A 22,705-nucleotide genomic window follows, 5' to 3' on the forward strand; every position below is an offset into this window, starting at 1 on the left:
TTCACAAAGCATAGCTAACGTAGGGACATTATAACTAGCCACCATATTAGTGGTCGACCGATGTATCGCCAAGGCCGATATCTGCCAATTTTCAAATATCGGCAGATACGTTTTTCTGTTTGGCCGATGTGTTCGAGGCTGGACTTTTATATTGACGGGACCGAGAACGGCTGTGGCAGCGCCTGAGCACACAGTGGCCCTGTCCCAAACGGTACCCTAAGCCCTTGCGGTCTTCCTCGGAGTCCACACTTTCATGACGTAATGCCGCTTTGACTGTCGGGTAGAAGTCTGCTGCGGAGCTCGCCCCAGTGCGGGCTCGGCAGAAGTGCGGATCGAGGGCGCATAACGGCCGCAAAGAGGGCGCTCGCGAGCACCCTTCTGAATGATAAAAAAAATGACAAATGGGACACCCTACGGTCTCGTGGACTTAATGGACACGCGCACGCCTCACATTCTCCCTCTTGTTCGCTATTGTCATTCAGTTCTGTCTAATACGGATAGAAGTCTATCTAATAATCAGATAGAACTGTTAAACAAAGGAATTAAAATGTATACAAAAAAGTATTATAACGATTGCTTTAATATTATTATAGGCAAACATACTAATACTTAGTATAAGTATGTTTATTTTACACGTTTATTTTTTAATCCATTTTCAAATTATTTAAAATTTCTTCAATATTAATTAAAATAAATACAATTATATCGGCTTTATATCGGCCATCGGCCACCCTGCTTGCCCAGATATCGGCATCGGTATCGGCTGTCAAAAAACCCATATCGGTCGACCACTACACCATATTGATTTATGGTCTTAAATATGTCCAGCGCTTTTTTAAAAGTCTGGTCCCTGTTTTTATACAGTCTATGGTCTGGTCCAGCGTTTATCGGGTTATGCGTCAGTATTAATGGTCCGTGGGGAAACACGGTGTCCGTGTGTAGTTACAGTAAATGGACTAAACGAAGACTCGAGGCAAATAATTTGCCTCTATGATTTTTTGTATTCGAGTTACTCGAGGTATTCGAGGAATCGTTTCAGCCCTACTTTAACTCTATGATGGTTAAACTTAACAGTTAATCCGCGAATCACATGCGTGCCGAACCGTGCAGCCTGATCTGTACAGATCACGGATCATCTACGATCCGTTGCACCCCTAACATTAACAAATCTTTACAGACAGACAATGTTGTCAAAATCCCTTTGTCATTTATTGGATAAAGAAAAGATTTTCTCATCTGGTAATGTCACAATGAAGCTGCTTTCAAGAGTCAAAACGATACCAGACAACACCAGACGTGTTCTTTCCAGCTTGTCTGTGCAAAAAAGCATGACTGTCCTTCACTGGAAGCCTCCTGTATTGATCAAGATCTCTGCTGTTAAAACTGTTCACATGACAGAAGGTTCCTCCTTCCTGGTGCAGGTTTCCAGTTTAATTCTCTAAAGGTGACATTCTCACACACTAATCAAGTTCCCACCTGCTAGACAAATTGTTGGTTGGGGTTTTAATGCCATACCAGCTTCCTTGGCTATTTTCATGGTGATTAACAAGTTTAAATGGCATAAAAGAGCCATTTAAAACATTAATAGGATTTTTACATTTTGTTTGAGATAAAAACTCAAAAATGGATTCAGAGTTGACTCATTTAAAAAAACAAAAACAAATGGAAAGTGTAAGCTGGCTAATATAATTAGACCAGGACAATTAAATAAAAAATGTTGATGCTGGACTCAATTATGAAGAGCATATCAGTGGATGGATCTTCTTTTGATCACAAAAACATTTGTGTCATATACACAGTGTTGAATGGATAATCTAATCCCAGCAATCATTGGTGACTTCTTCATACAGTATGGTTAATTTTACGCAGTTTGTTTTTGGTAAACAACAAACTCATTGCTGATTACATAAAATACTATGATAGGTAGTTTTAAGATCTGAGGCTAGATAAATGCAGTTGTTGCTAAAACACCCCACCCATAGCATTTCAAGGGATAGTTCACCCAAAAATGAAAATTCTTTCATTAATTACTCACCCTCATGTTGTTCCAAACCCGCAAGACCTACGTTATTCTTCGGAACACAAATTAAGATATTTTTGATGCATTCTGACAGCTCTCTGACCCTCCCATAGACAGCGATGTAATTACTATGATCAAGGTCCAGAAACGTAACAAGGAGATCGGTAAAATAATCCATGTTACATCAGGGGTTCAACCGTAATATTACGAAGCTACGAGAATACTTTTTGTGTGCAAAAGAAAAAAAATTACGACTTTATTCAACAATTCGTCTCCTCTGCGTCACCCCCTCCGCCACGCGGATACGTTTTCTACGCTGTTTGTGCTTTGATTTGAACGAAAACAACGTATCCGTGTGGTGCGGCTGACACAGAACAATATACGCTGTTTGCGTTCAGAAATGTATTCTCGTAGCTTCGTAATATTACGATTTTTGTAATTTGTGTTCCGAAGATGAACGGAGGTCTTACGGGTTTAGAACGACATGAGGGTGAGTAATTAATGAAATAAAAGAATTTTCTTTTTTGGGTGAACTAACCCTTTCAGAATAGCCTGTGTGAGGTGGTTTTAAATATGCTGTGCACGCCATATAAGGACGTTTATTTAGGTACATTCAACACAAAATGGTTAGAAACAGTAAATCGAATCACAGCAAGATCATTATTTCTCATAAATGACTGTCATGCTCCCAGTTCCATTAGTTCTGTGTACAAAAACAGTAGGGATGCTCCGATCGATCGGCCGGAGATCGGTATCGGCCGATAATCACATTTTATGACCCGATCGGTACTCACTAACTTGGCCGATCTCACAAACCGATCGCAATTTGATGACGTCAACGCGTGACGACTAACATGATGCGTGGGTACATAAATGATTTGGCGCCGCAGTCATGTCATCGCCAGTGTGGAAATGCTATGACGCTTCGAGAAACAATGAAAAATTCGCTATTTGTCGTGTATGTTTTGCATGATATGCATGATTTGCATGATATATCCATGATGAATGGATGGTTCATTTTTAACAGCAGATTCAGTGACGTTAGAGCTGATCTGCGCCTCACTGCACACGTCTGCGGTGTGTTACGGCTCCACGGGCACCGGAGCTGATTGCGGCCGCTCTAGTCAATGCTTGTGCTTATACCAGCCACGTTACTGAAGCGGCTCTCCGCGCTGCTTGACTAAAAATAGCCTTTTGTGAGTTGTCACAGCGTGGAGGACGGAACAAAACCTCGTCGGAGCCGCAAGGGATAACAGTAACATAATAGCTACGCTGATCGTGGACTGCTTTTAAATGAACATTTATTTATAAAACAAAATATCTTCTTTGGCCATATTACCCTACTCAATCTGTTTTTATTACCGAGATAAATAACTGAAAATGAGTCTACTCAACACACTGCAAGTATCAGAGTAACTGTCACAATATTACACAACAAAAGGAATAGCATGCATCATCAAGATAATACAACGCTGAAAAAGAGGCCATTACAGACATCATCAACATTTAGAATTTGCAATCAAGTGCAATGAAAAAGAGAACTGATGAACAGGAGTTCAAACAAAAAGTGATTTATAATGGATGATCTAGAGAAGTAATTGCTGTTGCTTGCTCATGCCTTTGCAATAACTAGATTCGCTGGTAGCCTACAGCAATGCAACCCATTAAAATATTATTGAATATATCATTTTTAATCATTATAATTTATCTTACAGTAGGTTGAAAATGTGTGCCTGAAAGCCTAAACCGGTTGCATTTATGAATAATTGACGACCATTGTATATCACTATACAATATAATAAAAAGCAGGATGCAGTTCAAATGCATATGCATATTAAAATTTAACTTGGGCTATAAAGTGTAAAATATGCAGGGGTGTGAAGTAACGAACTACAAATACTCACGTTACAGTAATTAAGTAGCACTCACATATGAGACGTGCGATCTGCGCTGCCTCGTCTCTCTCTCGTTCTGCAGCGGTCACTTGGATAAGTCGTTGTTGCTGATTGTTGAACTTGTTGACTTTTGATGAGTTTGAGCGTGTGATGCGCGCTGTGAAAAAGTGTGTTGGAAACACAAATTGATGAGTACTTTTAAATAGGCTACTCTTTTACTCTTACTCAAGTCGTTTTTTTTGGACAAGTACTTTTACTCTACGCACACTACATTTTTTGGAAGGTAATGGTACTTTTACTTGAGTATATTTTTTCAGTACTCTTTCCACTACTGAAAATATGTAATAACTGCTCCCAAAATTAAGGTGTAAAATTACACCAAAATGAATCACACCCCTTTGTTACTTCACAACAAAGGTAAACAACAGAGGAATAAAGTAAATTTTAGGCACACAAAATTTGCCCCCAAAATATTTAGTCATCACATCATTGAAAAAAAAACTAGGCATTCAATTCACAGCTTAAGCAATAAGAGTATGTATATTAGAAAGGCTTGCAACCAGATAGAAAAACAAGCACATGTGCCCTTTGTTAAACAAAATATACTACTACAAAACAAATATTTATCATTCAATCAGTATGGCATATGGATTTGAAGACATTTTAACATGAAAATGGTTGCCGTACTCCATATAAGCACATCGAATCTCGTATGCACACCGATAGATCCACATTGACGAAGAATGGGAAGAGCAGCGCAGTCTCAATAGGCGATCAATATTCAGCTGCAAGAGGCTGCGCTTCTTTCAGCAATGAGACGATGCTGATCGAAAGTGATCTATTAAATAGCGATAACTACGTTAATAAGTGAACTGTATTGCCCCTAGGCCAGGTGACCATCATCAATGATGCTTTAAATAGGAATGGAGAGGAGTACAAGGTCTGCTGGCCAGTCCAGTGTGTGTTACGCAATGTCAACACTCTGAGATGAGGAATGCAGCGCGCGTCACTGAATGCAGCTCACAAGGGAATACCCAGCTCGATAAACCAGGGCTTTAATCAGCTGATTACTTGTCATAACAGAGCTCTGGGTCGTTAATTTATATAATGAGGAAGGTCACAATTACTAGGCCCTAAAATGCTTGTTTTTATTTAGTTAACAACGCCTGCTGTTGAAAACAGTGCAGTGAAACTGGGAGGGAGTGTCATTGCAATAATATGCGACACGACGTTGCCGTAAAAACAATGTGGTTAGTTGATATTTATACTGACATATTAAGAACAATACAACTTAGCCAAGTTTAAACATTTTGCTAGTTATATAAACACTAGCAGTCCATTCGACACTCATGAATGTCAAAGTAATTTTGCCAATATAAACCAACATCACCCTAAACCAAGTTTGTCAATCCTGCATGCTGGAACAAACAAAACTATGCTTACCTACCAAGCAGCAAAACATTAGTGACAACAGCTAATCGAGAACGTTTTAAGTGTGTATTCTGTCTGTTTCACACTATTAAACACCGCCAAAAGTAGTAGACCAAACCCAACTTAGAAATATTAGCCACATATTAGCGGAGCAGTTAGTGGAATGTCAGCCAACTTCCTACGACGACAAAATAATGGCACAACCGCAGCGAGACATCGGTAAGGTCCTGACAAGAACAGATAAACGGCTCGTTTGAGGGCGTAGTTGAACTCACCCGTCCACCAGACCAGGTTTGAGCGGACTCCAGAAGAAAACCTCAGCGTGCTAATGTGGCTAACTTAGCCCACACCAGCTATCCTGGGAGGAGCAGTTAGTGAGAATTCAGGAGAAATGTGTAAACAAAATCACTTCTTGTTTATTCCTTTAGACATTCGGCAGCTCGTATATTGGAGAAAAAGAGTCGGTGTATTTACAGTATCCAGGCCGTCCGAGCTGACAGTGTTGAGGGTGATGACTCACAGGGAATATAAACTAAATCAGCTGTGGCCAGTTTACAGCTAACGTTAACTCTCCACTCCCAGTCAGTCACTTCCAAAAAAATGGCGGCGGGTAGTTTTCACCTCCTTCTCTTCGTGGAAAACACGGGAGAAATTTTGTAGGTAACGTTAGCTCTCTAAACTACACCATGGGCGCTCTCCGTAACCACCCGAGATATGACAGCCCTTCAGTGTCGCCTCGGCCGTTAAAGTTCTTCATGCGTGGCGCGTCTGTCGTGTGGCCGGGCAGTGATTTTCATCTTTCTCTCCCTCCCTCTGTCTATCCACTCTCCTACTGCAATCCAAACAGCACAGCGGCCGTTAACGCAAGTGTAGCAGCGATGTTCGATTCGTGAACCAATTGTTCCTTTGAATCGGATCTTTTGGATGAATCAGTTGAATCGGTCTGAACGAATCGGACTGAATCGGTCCAAGCGGATTTTAAATCAGCTATCAATTGGTAATGAGACCTAATGTTGAAGCGAGAAGTAAACTACTTTAATAGCTGATTAGTGGAAATATTATGGTGCGGTCACATTAACAAAATTCCGCGGCCAAAAAAGGTCCATTGTCTATTGCCAATAATGTAGCGATACATAAGGCACTTTCAAACCAAGCATGTTTCTGCTGGTAAATATTGCGAAATCTGCATGAGGAAATCTTTCGCCCTCACGCGAAATTCCAGATTACCGGGATTCCAATTGAAAATGACAGTGTAATATGCGATAAATATTAACAATCCAGTGAAAAATACAACTAGATTGTGTCAGTTTTATCAACAGGCATAAAGTTTTAAATTTTTAACGTTTTAATTTAAAAAATATGTTTCTGAACATGCTAAAACATGCTAAAATGCATTAGCATTCACATAAAATTTAAAACAGTTCTAAATTACTGATTTACGATGCACGTCTATAGCAAACTGCACTGGTATATGTATGCGCCTGCTGGTGGCTTTATTGGGAATTTTTAGAGCATGAAACGCCGGAATGTCAGAGACGCATGATGCCATGATGAAAAAAAAAAAAAGATCGTTGAATCTCGCCCTCACGCGAAATTCCAGATTACGGGGATTCCAATTGAAAATGACAGTGTAATATGCGATAAATATTAACAATCCAGTGAAAAATACAACTAGATTGTGTGTCAGTTTTATCAACAGGCATAAAGTTTTAAATTTTTAACATTTTAATTTAAAAAATATGTTTCTGAACATGTTAAAACATGCTAAAATGCATTAGCATTCACATAAAATTTAAAACAGTTCTAAATTACTGATTTACGATGCACGTCTATAGCAAACTGCACTGGTATATGTATGCGCCTGCTGGTGGCTTTATTGGGAATTTTTAGAGCATGAAACGCCGGAATGTCAGAGACGCATGATGCCATGATGAAAAAAAAAAAAAGATCGTTGAATCAATATTTTGAACCGGTTCAAAAGAACCGACTCGTGGGAATGATTCGGACTTCACATCACTAATGTGACGCGTTCACAACCAACTGGGTGGGGACAAAACAAGTACCAACTTTTGGAGGTGAGCTGTCTTCTTCAGTAGTAACTGCACTGCATGAGTTATTACAGAATCGTCATTGTCATGGAATCTCAAAATAGATAGGCTTAGAAAATAAAAAAAGCTCTAAGCAATTAATCTATCCATGAAAAAACAGTGTATTCCCAAATCGTCCATGTTATAAATGTAATCAATGTGCTCCAAGCTATTAGACGTTGCTCTCTGTTTTTGCAGGAAATGTTTGGTCTTGTATAGAACAGAGTACTAGTTCAGTGTTTTTATCCTGGTGAGAGTGAGAGGCTGCAGTTGTAGTGTGCTGAGCTTCTTAGCTGATTAACATGTAACATTAGGCTTGGTTTCCACAAATAGCTCTAAGCCACACGCCCGTCACCAAATCCATATATTCCCACACTGGCCGGATAATAACCCGCTCAAAGAGCCAAACCCGAAAAAGCATTGCTTTCTTTTTCTTTCTGCTTCACTGTACAATATAATGTGGCATAACAAGTATCCATACCTATGTAAAACATGCCTGGGCTGTCTCATAAATGTGACATACAGGCAAAACTGGTTTTATGAACTTGAGATCTGTTGTGGTTGACACAGATGAGTCGGCACACATCCGTGAATATTTCTATGTTGCCTACTTTATTGTTGACAGGCTTTCATTTTTTCATTGTGTTAGCTACTTGCTAAAATAAGATTAAGTGAAGATAAAGTGAAAAATAAAGCTGCATATTCGCAAACAATTTCTCTCCTAAAAATGAAGGGGAATATGACTGTCTCTTTGCAGTTTTACTTTAACTTTACAGCAATTTGTGATTCATCCTGTAGATGGAGATATTGTGAAATCTTGCTTAGTTGTGAGAAGGGTTGTTTGTTGTTTATTTATTATATAAGTGCAAGATTTCTTGCCATAGCCCTATAACTTCAACAACTTATTTTTCTTGATTCCTTTTATATAGTATTTAATAATACAATAATATTGCACTTGAATGAAATAATTATATACAGTATTTTTTTTGTATGTGTATTGTATCTGTAAGGTGGTGTTTGACAGATTGTGTTCATTAAATTTCGGTGAGCACATAGAATAAACAAGCTCTTTTTTTAGACAGCTGTTGACAATGAATAGGTGGGTGATTGCAAACATCATATGCAGTAAAATGTGAACATTAGAGAAGTTTATGTGAATAATACTCAGGCCATTCAAGATGAGTTTGTTTTTTCATAGGAACAGATTTGGAGTAATGTAGCATTACATCACTTGCTCATCAATGGATCCTCTGCAATGAACGGGTGCCATCAGAGTCCAAACAGCTGATAAACACATCACAATAACCCACAAGTACTCCCCATGACTCCAGTCCATCAAATAACGTCTTGGGAAGTGAAAAGCTGCATGTTGCTGTGCATGTTCTGACAAAAATAAGAATTTTTTATCCATAATATTGCTTTCTTCTATTCATTTAAATACACCAAAGTATATTTGAGCGAGGTCCAAATTATTTGTATATATGGGTACATTGTAAGCTTTGCCATGCACATAATATATTTCTCCTCCTTATTCTAAAGCTGCTTCAGTTGAACTTGAAGTAAATTCATAACTCAGAGAGAATAGGTATATCTTTGGGAGATCATGACAGATTTCAGAGATCTAAATAGTATTGTTTTATTTTTGCATGCAGTTTACTTCATATATTTTATAATATCATCTATAGGCCGTAACATCTTAACATTGTGCCCATTTTGATTGCATTTAATTTTTTTTTAAATAAATGTATGTATAGATACATTATGTAAAGTATGTAGGCTGCTTATAAAGAGCCTAATGGAAACATTACGTCATTACAAGTACAAACATTACAAGGCATTCTTGCTGGTGGCAAATCTAGTATATTTATTTGATTATTGACAGAATCTGAAATATTTCTGAATTATTTTACATCTTAATTTAAATTGAATTGAGCAACACCTGATTGAATCACGAAGCACAATTTACCTGAAGGTCGCACTAAACTCAATTACAGGCAAATATTTTCCATAGGCATTGGTTGGAGATAACAAAAAAATATATAAAACAGAAAAAGTCTGGAACAGAAAGATCTGGAACTGTTTGAGATCTCCACATTCAAACTACAATATTGGGGAGGGGGTGTGTTACAAAGGTACATTTTTATGTGTTCACTTTTATGAAAAGAAAAAGCATGCAAGTATGATTTGTTTTCTGCTGCCATAAGACATCACAATGGAGAATGTCTATTGTTATTGATTCCAAATGTTTACAAACACCTCCACTGGCTATCAACTTTCTAAATAACAGCTGATCCATATTCTTTATCTCTGTCTACTGTGCGATTAATGGTTACTGAGATTGCAGATAGCAGTACATTAATTTCTATAGACTGCCTATAGCTATCATCTCTCATGTAACTGTCTAAACGGCTATAGAGGATGCTTATGTAGTCGTGGGATTAATTTAATAGGCTTAAAATATGTATTTTAAGCATATGTAGCCAATATATGTTTCACATAAGTTTTAACCTGTTTACATACGAAAATTATTTAACATCAAATCCACATTATCCACATTTGACTTCACTACAAATATGACTTACATTACAATACAGAACATTTCCTTTATTAGTCCTAGTACTATTAACTAATAATTCTGTATGTACACTGTGATATGTTCTAATTTGGTAACTGAATAGAATATTTATTCTGCAGAAAAGGTTATTTTGAATGTTTATTTTTATGTTCCTTCTAGATCACAGGTTGGTTTATAAAATGAACTTGCAGCTTTCGCAAAAATTTTGAAAAATGATGAGCATAAATGAATCACGTATATGCTGTGGTTTAGATGTACAGCACTGTAAGCAATGTCTGTTTCTAACAACTGCAGACTCTATGATTGTTTATGTGTTGTCTTAAATATATTTTCAACTCAAATCCAAGGTCACTAATGAAGTACATATGATTTATTTTTTATTAATTGATCTCCTATTAATGGCTATTGCATAGACTATTGAACACCTTATAATAGATTGCACAAAATAGAAGCTTTAAGCAGGTACTTAGCAGTATATTACATTCCATCCCTAATCTGGCAACCAGTGTAATCGACCATACAAGTGATAGCACGCGCTGTAGCAATAGCACAAAGATACAAATGAAACAAACTGTATTTTAACTTTTTCAGGTAGGCTAGCCTAAAACTAACAGTAGCTGCGAAATTGCATCATATGACCCCTTTAATGAACTTGGTCCAGTTTTGCAAAGCATAATACGTGCTTTTGGTGTGAATAAATGCATTATTACACAACTTATGTAACTCAAGAGTCCCATGTGTGGTTCTTTTATGCATAATGTCCAACATACAGTACCAGTCAAAAGTTTGGGAAGATAAAAAATATATCACCTGAATTACCTATAAAAAGCTGAATATATATTTAAATTGCTTATATAATTGTAATATATCCACATTCACTTTTTTCATGAATGGTTAGTGGGTGCATAGCTGTTACAGTAAGATTTTTTTGTCACTACATAATTCCCCATTTGTGTTATTTCACTTTAATGACTTCATTATTATTCTAAAATATGGAAAGTAATAATAATAATACTTTGACTGGTAGTGTGTATAATATATACTATTTCAGGTGTAACATTCCTTTTTAGTGCTCTTGATTGATAATTCTTTTGATAATCTTGATTGATAATCTTTTGCAGTATACAATAGTTGTAATTCTGCTGTAGAAGTGCACACTCATGCATACATATAGCCTCAACATCGGAAAACAAAGAGTAACTTGTTCTTGCCTCTTGTTTAACCAGGCAGGGAAAATGCATGTGAAAAAACCTCCTACATGTTTCTGAGGAAAGAACTGGCAGTGAGGTTGGCCAATACGATGAGGGAAGTCACCTTGTTACCCACCAATCTTCAGAGCCAGCCATCCGTCAAACTGGTCGAGTCCTGGTGAGGAAGTCAGGTGTGATGATGAGTGTGAGCTGTGAGTAAACTGTGACTGGGTTTGGTGTAAAGGGCTCAGAGTGATTGCTTTGAAGAAATGTGTGCATACAAAGAACATGTAGCAGAATGTAAATGTAATGAAGCATAAGTCCTACAATCTCTCATGTTTTTTCCCCCCCATTTGTATCACCTGATGGAGTTTAGGCACCTTGCCACTGTCACCTTTGTTCTGCTTAGTTGAGGTTCAAAAGACACTTAATATCAGTGTTGGGCAAGTTACTTCCAAAATGTAATACATTATATATTACTAGTTACTGTCTTTTGAAAGTAATTAGTTACATTACAATATTACTCTCTCTGAATTTGCCACTGTCACCTTTGTTCTGCTTAGTTGAGGTTCAAAAGGCACTTAATATTAAGTAATATTATCAATTTTACACTTTATAACTAAATTGAATTTCTTCATAATTTATGAATTTTGCAACATCAGCACTGTTTTTGAATTGAATTTATTCAACATTGAACTGACTCAAGCTAAGTAACGACAGTGCTGTCTTCATTTAATTAAAATTGTTTTGTTATTGATCGACTTCACAATTATTGAACTGATCTGAACCAACACTGAACTGATTTAAAATGATTAGTGACACTATTGTCTTGTGAGAGCTGCTTTACAGCAGAATTTGGATTTGCCTCATATTTGATGAAGTTTGCATCATTGATTGTCACTTTTAGTGCAGTGAAGCTACTTTTAAACAATCTATTGTACAAAGCACTATTTAAATAAAGGTGACTTGTCTTGATCATTCCATAATTGACAAATTGCTGTATGCAAAACTGTTGTGAAGTACTTAGCACCCAAAGCTAACAATAATAATAATAATAATTCAATGTAGTCAATTGCAGTGGTGGCCAAAATTATTAAAACATTAGTATTCTTACCAGCTATAAAAATGGTTTTAAGTCAGTTATTTCTGTCTTTTGCTGTAGTGTGTCAGTAGGAAATATCCAAACATTCATTTTGCCATTAATTGTAATGAGCCAGTGAGATTGTTGTTTGCACAAGGAGTCTGACAACAACCAGTGCTCCGCACAGAGATCTGATCTCATCATCATCCAGTCTGTCTGGAATGACATGAAGAAACAGAACTAACTGAGACAGACTAAATCCAGAAAAACTGTGGCAACGTCTCAGAGATGCTTCTAGAAACCTACCTGCAAAGCTACAGGACTGTTTTTAGGCACTTGTGTAAAAATGCTGTAAAATGAGGATGCTGTCAAAATAATGTCATAAATAGATTTTCTTTATCAATTAACTTCTATTAACTAAATTAAATCAACATTTGGTGTGACCATAGCGTGTCCCCTGGCCACAGCGAGTTGGCAAAAATTCCACTAAATTTACAAAAATGCCCCTGCACAAACAAATTAAACCTATGACGACTGTTGCTAACAAAATGAAAATGAATAGAAAGTGTCGATTGCAGCATTAAATTAAGATCTGCTCATGTTGCACCGTATTTCATTTTAGGCGTTTTTACAGTGTTGCGCATTATAACCAATCACACACGATTCTGTTGAGTTTAGGAATGCAATGGCCAATCAGAGGCATTCAGATGAGTCATCGCTGAAACTCATCAGTTTTGAGTGCCCTCTATTTATTTATTTTTTTATTGAATCACTCAAATTCAACACTTTACAGTAGCCAGGGGGTGAACACAAAGAAAAAGAGATACAAAATTACAGTGAAATAAAGAGAAAATAAAAAATAAATTACATAAAAACATGGAAATGTTTACATACATTAATACACTTAACAGCTTTCTTGTTTATCAAATTGTAAATTGATTTTAGGTATTGTTTAACTTCTGATTTCAAAATGAGAAACAATGGTTTATAATTGCCGTACTTGCATTTATGTATACTAAACTTTGCCAGCAAAAGTAATAAATTAATCAAATAATATTCCTTATGGAATGACATGTCGTAAGTGAAAAAAACAAATAAAACATTTTCAAAACAAAGTTGAAAGCTGGGCATGATATGATCTCTAACAAATGAGCAGAAATTTGACCAAAAATTGACTGAGTAAGGACAACTCCAAAATAAATGAAAAAACGTTTCTGTATGTAGACCACAAAATGTACATAGTGTATCAATATCACAGTTAAATCTGTTTACAAGGAAAATATACTGGGGTAACTATAATGCCCTCTATTCAATATTCCGTTTCAGATGGAAATACGTCACTACACTGAAATAAAGTCGGCAGCAACTTCCGGTTCACGCGGACTTTAAAACCATTTTTAGCTGGTGAAAATACTAGTGTTCTAATCATTTTGGCCACCTGTGTATCTAGATGTTTAGTGCATACTGTCAAAGTCCCTTTCTATATTGTTTGATACTGTGCAGAGTATACATACTGTAAACTGATGAAATAGTAAAAGTACGGCATTAATCAGAATGCTAATCCCAACATGCTGTGTTTAGATTTAAAAATTGATTCGCATTCGCCACCTAGTGGTTCTAAGAGGAATAACAGAATAGCCATAGTTAGCACGGAAGTTAAAGATTAACGTTTTGTATGTTATATAATACAAAACTTTAATATTTTGTAACTTTTTTTAATACATATCTTTCTGTGGTATCAGGTACAGCCAGAGCTTTGAAGAGCTGTTAGAGTACGAGACAAGAAGTCCGGAGGATCCCCGCACCCTTTATGAGTGAGTCTGCAACCTTTGCAAACACTGTCCTGTTTTTCAACAAATACAATTTTGCAAGGGAAAGTCTAAAATAATTTTCTTTTACTTTGCTTGATGGGATGAGCATTAAAGGAATAATTCACCCAAAAAATAAAATTTGCTTCCCCTCAGGCCCTCCAAGATGTAGATTAGTTTGTTTCCTCATCGGAACAGCCTTGTTAAGTGAAGAGCTGCATGTTTCTTGGACGGACTGAGGGTTAGTACATTTTCAGCCAATTTTCGTTTTTGGGTGAACTATTCCCTTATACATGGTAATTTGAACAGAAAATGCATGTTTGTTCTATTACTTTTACCCAAATGCTCTTTTACCCCAAAACAACTTATTATTGTGGGCTTCAGCTTCCTAGAGATCCTGATTAAGATTCAGAACAGGCACAATGACGTGGTGCCCACTATGGCCCAGGGTGTCATCGAATACAAAGAGAAGTTTGGTTTTGACCCCTTCATCAGCAGCAATGTGCAGTACTTTCTTGACCGCTTCTACACCAACCGCATTTCTTTCCGCATGCTCATCAACCAGCACAGTGGGTGACATCACATTCATGTTGGATAAGTGTTAAGGAATTAAATCTGTCTTTATATCGTTTAGAACTGGGGTCTGAGCAGCTCTCCATTCTGTTGCAGCTCTTCTGTTTGGTGACACTGCTTGTCTTGCGCAACCAAAACACATCGGAAGCATCGACCCAGCATGCAACGTTGCTGAGGTGGTGAGAGGTGAGATAAAGATACATGCACAGATACATAAAATATAAACATGGTTCTGAAGATTCTGATCTATTATCTCAGATGCATATGAGACAGCAAAGATGCACTGTGAGCAGTACTACATGACAGCTCCTGAACTGAAGATCGGGGAACTCAACTGTGAGACTTGTCCTTAATAACATATATCAAAATGATACATTCTTTTAATCTATCTGTGCCTTCCTATCTTGTTTCACTCTATCTGCTAGCCAAAGCTCCAAAGAAGCCTATACAGGTGGTCTATGTGCCCTCTCATCTTTTCCACATGCTGTTTGAGCTCTTCAAGGCAAGAAAAATAGACAGTTGGCTAATTTAAAAGGAGAAAGAAGACCGGGTAACACTTTACAATAAGGTTCAATTCGTTAGCATTAATTTATGCGTCAGATACAAACAATGAAGAAATTAAACAACAACAACAAACAACTTTTTTTTTTATAGTATTTAATAATCTAGGTTAAAGTTCATTTATAAATAAACAATTATTCCTAGTTAATTGTTGTTTAATTATTATATGTTAGAAGGAAACTTAAACTAAATTATTTATTAAAATATTTTGTACACAACTTTTTTCAAGTGTACTTTCATCAAAAGGAGGCCAGTATGAATATAATTAATAATCATCAGGATTGTTATAGTAAACTAAAACTAAAATGAACCATACTAAACCATAAAAAGTTGTTTAAAATAAATAAATGTTAACTGAAATAAAATATTAAAATAATAAAAACTTTATTTCAGCTAGTTATAAAGACATTTTTTTTATTTTATGCTAACTTTATGTACTAAAATAACTAACACTAAAACAGAAATAAAAATGAATTAAAACTGTATTGTCGCGAGGAGACGAGGAGTAAACTTCACCAGAAAGACTTTAATAATCAAAACAAACCAAAAGGAATACAGGGCAGGCACAACACAGGAACTGGGAGACATACTGAATGACGTAAGACCACTCAGGACGGAACGAGGAAACCAGGAACAGAACACTCTTTAAATTCACAACTGAATGAGGGGATAACGAGACACACCTGGAATCAATGAAACACAATGGGAACAGGAACAGGAAGAACCAAATATAGGCACAGAGAAACACGGAGAAAACTAGGGCTGTGTCCGAAATCGCCCCCTATACCCTCATTCACTATTCCCTACATTAGGTCACTAATTCAGTTCACTAGAAGGAGTGAATGAAAACGAGCAGTGAATTCGGACACTGAGCGCTTTTGCATAGTTTGTGCTTGTTTATTAATCATTTGAAACTAGCAAACTAGCAGCTCCAGTAGTAAGATTAAAGGATTTATCTTGAACTCTGTCACGGAAATGATGTATAAACCCTAATCAAACAATTTAATAATCAATTTACAATGAATTTATACCCGTGTTGTACATTATGCTGTACGCCATGGATGAGCGAGCGCTTTGTAAAAATGAACGGATTGATTAATCAGCTGCGGGCGCCATCTTCTGGCGAGATGCGCGAATTCATTCGGCGCGTGACTCTCACGGTGCATTATGGGCAATTTGGGCATTCTCTAGCCGTTGAGCGTGCACCAGTTGTACACTCGTTTTTGCAGTGCATTGTGGGATTGAATGAGTGCACTCGAGAACGTCCACTATGGTTTCGGACACCACTAAAAATGGCTGTTCCCTCAAATAGTGCCCTATTTAAGGGTATAGGGGGCGATTTCGGACACAGCCTAGGACATGGAGCACGTGGGGGAGGAAAACAAACACAAAACAGTCCATGGGCGTGACATATATAGACATTAAAAAACTAATGAAAATGACAAACACAAAAAATTGCTGTATTTTTAATTAAAATTAAAACAGAAAATATAAAAATAAAAACTAATTCAAATTATTAGTAAAAACTGTAATAGTAACTAAATGATACTAAAACACCGATAATCATTCTTAATACATAACATAACTTATGTTAATTTATTATTTAAATACAAACATTAGTATATGTAGAAATTACCGTCAACTTAGATAATAGTAAATGCTATAAAAGTATTTTTCATTGGTAGTTCATTGTATCTGAAGTTAAAAGGATAGTTCACCCAAAAATGGAAATGTATACAGGTTTGGAATGACATGAGGGTGAGTAAATGACGACAATATTTTCATTTTTGGGTGAACTATTCCTTTAACGAATTGAACCAAAAGTGTCACCAAAACTTTGTTCATATTTTTAGGTGATCTTTAAAGTGGAACGCAATGAACTGTTTCTCAAATGATGTTTTAGGTGGACTTCTGTCAGCTATTTTCTTCCTTTTACTAACTATACATCTTCTGCGTAAGTTACTATATTATGTGTACATGTGCAGAATTCCATGCGGGCAACAGTGGAGCTCTATGAAAACAGCAGTGAGGGGCTTCCTCCAGTGAAAGCAATGGTTACTCTGGGAAAAGAGGATCTTTCAATAAAGGTTCCACACAAGACTATTTAGCAAAAACATGAATACTTATGGCGATTTCAAAAGCTCATAGTAACACCTGCACTTTATTAATTTGATGTTTATGTGTATTCCTAGATTAGTGACAAAGGTGGCGGTGTCCCCTTACGAAAGATCGATCGTCTCTTCAATTACATGTATTCCACTGCTCCATCACCACGTCTGGATCCTTCACAAACTGCTGTCCCACTGGTAACTACCCATCAGACAGCACAAGTCTGTGTTTGTATACGTAGATTCATGCAGCCTGTTTATATTGTCCCTGCAGGCTGGTTTTGGCTACGGACTGCCAATCACTAGACTCTATGCACGCTACTTTCAGGGAGACTTGAGCCTGTACTCGATTGAAGGGTTTGGGACAGATGCAGTAATTCATCTTAAGGTATTTGCATTGCCGTTTTTATCTGTGAGACACTTAGATGAGAGTGAGTAATACCATTAGCTTCGACTAGAAATGGTTTTCTTCCCACTCTCTCCAGGCTCTTTCTAGTGAGTCTTTTGAGCGTCTTCCAGTCTTCAATAAGTCAGCATGGCGACATTATCAGACAGGTCCTGAGGCTGATGACTGGAGTAACCCGAGCAGCGACCCACGAGATGCATCCACATATAAAGCCAACAGATGACTTTACTGTACCTACTACAGTAATAGTGATGGAATTACAGCAGCCAAGCATTTACAGAACACTGCCAGATAAGGAAAATTTATTCTAGGCCTTTATAGGCCATTTCGAACTGTCTGAAAATAATAGTTTTACATTAGTGAGAGTGTGGAGCATGTTGGAAGAGTGTTACGTGGAGTAACATTAATACAGTAGCTTGTTAGTACTGTATGATGTACCATGTGGCATTTTTTAAATTTGCTTTTGTATGCTAAATTAATTTTTGTGGGAGGTTTGCCTATAACTTTTTAAGTTTTTGGGTCAGTAAGACTTTTATTGATTTTTATTGATTTTTTTTTAAAAAGGACACATTAAATTGATCAAAATGATCAGTAAAGACACCGATAATGTTAGAAAAGTTTTCTAATAAATGCTTTGCATGAAAATGCAGTCTTGGGCAGAAGAGACATCTTTCAAAAAAACCTTCGCAACCCCAAATTTTGAATTGACGTGTAAATTATTATGAAATTACATTTACTATAAAATACTTTTCAAGTATTTAGACAGATTAATGTAACAACAGCGCATGGTTTTTAGTTTCAGTTTCCACCCAGTGTATTTTTTCGGTCAGATATTTTCATTTCAGTGCATTTCTAAATTCTTCTGAAGAAACATAATGCAAAAGCACTGATAGCACTTTAAGGTGAGTTTTGGATCCAGTTTAAGCACAATGGTATTATGGATTAAAGCCCATTTGTAATAGAATGTGACTCATGACTGGAGTAATATTTCAATAACATTGTGTTGCATGTGTGTATTGAGAGCATGCCTTTCAATATAGGCATTTATAATGTAGTTTTTTTGTACTAGTTTCAAAATATTCCTATATTTGTATTGTACATGTCATTGTCAGTATCCATCCATCAGTATGGAAACTGTCAAGAAACATACTAGCATAATATTAAATATGTAATTAGTATTTTATGTTCCTTATGTGATTGTATCATGTTGTATTTCACAATATGCTTCTCAGCTCATGTTATATTTAACCTAATCAGTTTATTAAAACAGTCTAATACATTAGGTCAATGGTACACCCTTAATTTCAATCAAAATACATAGTGTTTAATAAAATACTCTCAAGTATGTTTATTTGCTCAAAACAATGACAATTACTATAACAATAACTATTAAGTTTTAATAATCTTTCTAATTCTATGAGCATAGTTCACATCACAGCTATAACAATAACGATAGAGAAAGCAGTGCACACTTATAATAAACAGAAAGTTGTCACACGTTGGTGTGAAATATAGTTAGCGATATTTTTCCTTTTTGGTGTGAACAGGCCTTTAAGTCGAAAGACAAGTTATGAAGTGTTCAGTTCTGTGTTTTGTGGGAAATAAAAATTTCTTCTATAGAATTATAAAGTCAGTTTGGACTTTGAGCAGCATGCATTTGTAGATCTGTATTATGCATAAAATACAGAAAATTAAACGTAAGGGTGTCTACATTTAAGGGCATCTACATTTCCCCTTCGTCACCCTCACTGCTGCTGACAGATGCTCCTTTAGGCGGTGGTGAACGGAAGCGTAGCAGGGGCCAGTGGGTGACGGGCGATGTTGAGCGTCCTCTGGTGGGACTGGAGCTTGGCGATGTTTTTGGGGACTGATAGGGAGACAGAGCCTGGAGAACACGACCGCTCCTCTCCTGGATCATGTGCTACAGAACATAAAAGAACATTCATTTGAATTGCAAAATAACACGTGTAATGCCTCAGTTTTGGTTAATGTCCTTCATTTACCCAGGCTTTATCCGGACCAAACAACTCTAGGAAGTTTCCGATGAACTCGCGAGATTTCTCTTCCCATTTGTAGATGAGGTCGTGGCTCTTCTCTTCGACACGGTGCACTAAATGTTTGGACTTCTCCTCCACCGTTCTCACCGTCTCCTTCATTCTGTCCACCTGCTCTTGTAGACGATACTTCTTCTCCTGTCAGTAAAAACAGCTAGTTCACCTAAAGATGTAAATGATGTCTTAATTTCCTCTTCCTCGTGTCATACCAGAGCCATTGTTTTTTTGTTTAGTTTTTTGGAATGTCCTGGCAACTCTTCTCTGTATCATACAACCAAATGGGAGCTGGGGATGTGCTCCAAACTACCATACACTCTTAAAAATAAAGGTTCTTTATTGGCATCTATGGTTCCATGAAGAATCTTTGACATCAATTGAAACTTTTCAGTGGACAAAAGGTGTTCTTTATTGTGTTATAGTATTCACTGAAAGGTTATTTTGGGAACCCGAAAATAAAGCAATAAGCCCCAAGAAGCCGTGGTTTACAGTGAATTTATAACCGCTAAGGGGCGTTGTTAGGCACGACTCCAGTGCCTACAACCCCCTTAGCTGTTATAAATTCACTGTAAACCACGGCTTCACAGGGCTTATTGCTTTTATAAAACGGTTATTCTATATACGTAGTAAGGTTTCACAAAATAAAACAGAGCAAATAAAGTGTAATGATATTAATAAAAACATTATTCTTCCACCAAACAATGTAGTTCCTCAGAAACGGTTGTGGTTCCAACAAAGTGGTTGCCGAGCAACACACAAATGTAAACAAAGGTGTATGTTTGTAGAGTAATTTACAACAGCTTCGAACTTGGCTCAACCAATCAGAATCAAGGACCGGAACTATCCATTTTATAATGGTTATTCTATAGTATCACTGCAAAAACCCTCTTTTGGAACCTTTATTTTTAAGAGTGTTACAGTAGTTAATGCCATTTTCATTATATTCCAAGCCTTTTGAAGCCATACAGTTTCTTTCTTACTTTGATGAAGCCAACGTTGAGTTCCCGTGCTGTGTATCCTCTCTGCAGGTTACGTCTGACGTATACGTCATAGTTTCGAACAATACGTGTGATGAGATCAGAGGTAGAGATCCCCTCCGTTCTTTGAGTAGCCACAAACATTCCTTACAAACAGAAATTCATATTTATAACTGAGTCTTTGACTCTGTTCTATAAATGTACACTTTGGATGCTATCAAAGTCTTTACCTGCTTCTTTGATATGTTTATAGACGTCTTCTGATCCAGCAGAGGTGTATGGGATATCATCATGTGCCACAAAGTCAATCTGAGGACAACAGGAAAATAAATAAACAGGTATGACACCATGACGCAGGGATCCCACACTTTTTGCAGTGATCCCTTTAGTCGTTTTTGGTTACTGGATGAGCTTCTCCATGGGCCTAACCCTCCTTTTTCTCTGCAAATTAATTTTGATATGAGTTGTTCTATTTTCTATAATGTCATTTGCAATTTTTGATTGGTTTGCAAGTTTATAGCAGTAAATACAAATAATAAAATAAAATATAATTTTTTTAAATTATGCTCAATGTGTAACAGGGAGGGTTATTATTTTTAACTAAAGCGAAAGCCATAAAACATCTTCATTACATTAAATGAAATAAGCATTTAATAGTAGAAATAAACTTAAAATATTTACTTTTTTCAGCTAGATGCCAAGGTAACATTTTTCATTTTTATTTAGTTTAATTTTAAGTACTAAAATGACAAAAATGCTCAACAAAATTACTTTAACTAAAATTAAAATTAAAATAGAAAATAAACATGACAAAAATACACACAAAATGAAAACAGAAAATCTAAAAATAAAAACTCTTAATATATCTATAAAAACTATAATATATCAGATACTAAAATAACACTGGTAACAGGGTTACAAATGTAGCCTAAATTAAGGTTTTTCCTCAGGAGTGGCTAGCTGCTATTTGAGACAAAATGTTGATTTGTAATTATTAAATTATTTAGTTGTCCTCTCATCATGCTGTACAAAGAGTCCAAATTATGTTATTTCTGGGATGTCAAAATTTTAAAGAATTTTAAATATAAAAGGGTTGCACACAAAATGGTTGTGGTTAAATAATAGATTTTATGTACTTAAAATTTGTATAAAATCAAATTAGAAGTTAATACTTTTATTCAGCAAGGATGCATTAAATTGATCAAAAGTGATGATAAAGACATTTATAATGTCACAAAAGATTTCTATTTCAGATAAATGCTGTTCTTCTGAACTTTCTATTCATCAAAGAAACCTGAAAAAATTCTACTCAGCGGTTTTCAACATAATAATAATAATAAGAAATGTTTCTGAGCAGCAAATCAGAATATTACTGATTTCTGAAGGATCATGTGACTGGAGTCACAAAAAAACATTAAAAATCTTACTGTCCAAAAACCTGACTGTGTATATGTGTGTGTGTATATATATATATATATTAGGGATGGGAAGATTCCCCGATTCGCACGGTACATCGGCATAAAAAGTTAACGATGCGATGCATCGGTTTAAAAAGTGTGCATCGGATACAAGTTGGCATTTGTATATAATTACTAGTGTATGCGCTATACTTTTATTATTTAGAAAGTGACCAATTATCTGTGACCAATATTTTACATGTAGATTGATTTCTCCTCTCTAAACTGTTTCTCAAGCGCGCTCTCTCATCACCGCTGCTGCTGCGTGAATATGACGCATCACAACTCAAGTGTATTTTTACCACGGAGACCCGAGGAGAAACTGGGATTAAAGTCCAAAACCTGACTTGAAATAACCTAACAAATCAATCGGGGCTAAAGCGGTTCCATTAACGACAAATTAAATTCACACAATCTCACTAATTTGTGCACGCTTATTCTTAAGCAGACCTTAATGTCGATCATGGATCAAATCGATCCACCAT

At 36.4% G+C, this 22,705-nt stretch overlaps 3 protein-coding genes across 3 annotated transcripts in view; 1 reads left to right on the forward strand and 2 right to left on the reverse strand.

The window, feature by feature from the left end:
• LOC107721391 (serine/threonine-protein kinase TAO1-B-like) overlaps positions 1-6,221 on the reverse strand; it is a 42,979-nt gene extending 36,758 nt beyond the window's left edge. The window contains exon 1 of the mRNA XM_016529390.1: positions 5,622-6,221. The gene's annotated coding sequence lies outside the window, so the exon portion shown is untranslated. The remainder of the gene's footprint in view (positions 1-5,621) is intronic.
• Positions 6,222-7,402: 1,181 nt separating this feature from the next.
• LOC107721408 (pyruvate dehydrogenase (acetyl-transferring) kinase isozyme 3, mitochondrial-like) lies at positions 7,403-18,892 on the forward strand. The gene is made up of 11 exons (XM_016529408.1): positions 7,403-7,421; positions 11,235-11,376; positions 14,022-14,093; positions 14,472-14,656; positions 14,757-14,846; positions 14,919-14,996; positions 15,086-15,162; positions 17,207-17,308; positions 17,414-17,527; positions 17,604-17,717; positions 17,815-18,892. The coding sequence occupies exons 2-11, from the start codon at positions 11,267-11,269 to the stop codon at positions 17,956-17,958; spliced, it is 1,086 nt and encodes a 361-aa protein (XP_016384894.1). The 5' UTR covers positions 7,403-7,421; positions 11,235-11,266; the 3' UTR covers positions 17,959-18,892.
• A 318-nt stretch (positions 18,893-19,210) lies between these two features.
• The window catches only part of pcyt1bb (phosphate cytidylyltransferase 1B, choline b), a 5,979-nt gene continuing 2,484 nt past the window's right edge, over positions 19,211-22,705 (reverse strand). Inside the window, exons 5-8 of the mRNA XM_016529409.1 lie at positions 20,994-21,072; positions 20,767-20,909; positions 19,739-19,927; positions 19,211-19,656 (exon numbers count right to left, since the gene is read on the reverse strand). Coding sequence (XP_016384895.1) covers positions 19,459-19,656; positions 19,739-19,927; positions 20,767-20,909; positions 20,994-21,072 — 609 coding nt within the window. The 3' untranslated portion in view covers positions 19,211-19,458. The remainder of the gene's footprint in view (positions 19,657-19,738; positions 19,928-20,766; positions 20,910-20,993; positions 21,073-22,705) is intronic.

The sequence above is a fragment of the Sinocyclocheilus rhinocerous genome, unplaced genomic scaffold (genome assembly GCF_001515625.1).
Source record: "Sinocyclocheilus rhinocerous isolate Xijiao unplaced genomic scaffold, SAMN03320098_v1.1 scaffold33, whole genome shotgun sequence".
Classification (NCBI taxonomy): Eukaryota; Metazoa; Chordata; class Actinopteri; order Cypriniformes; family Cyprinidae; genus Sinocyclocheilus; species Sinocyclocheilus rhinocerous.

Excerpts from the sequence above, each read along its gene's own strand:
- LOC107721408 (XM_016529408.1), top strand. The coding sequence starts at position 11,267 with ATGTTTCTGAGGAAAGAACTGGCAGTGAGGTTGGCCAATACGATGAGG. Across the intron at positions 14,997-15,085 it reads GAAGATCGGGGAACTCAACT|CCAAAGCTCCAAAGAAGCCT; the intron begins GTGAGACTTGTC and ends TCTATCTGCTAG. Across the intron at positions 17,309-17,413 it reads AAGAGGATCTTTCAATAAAG|ATTAGTGACAAAGGTGGCGG; the intron begins GTTCCACACAAG and ends GTGTATTCCTAG.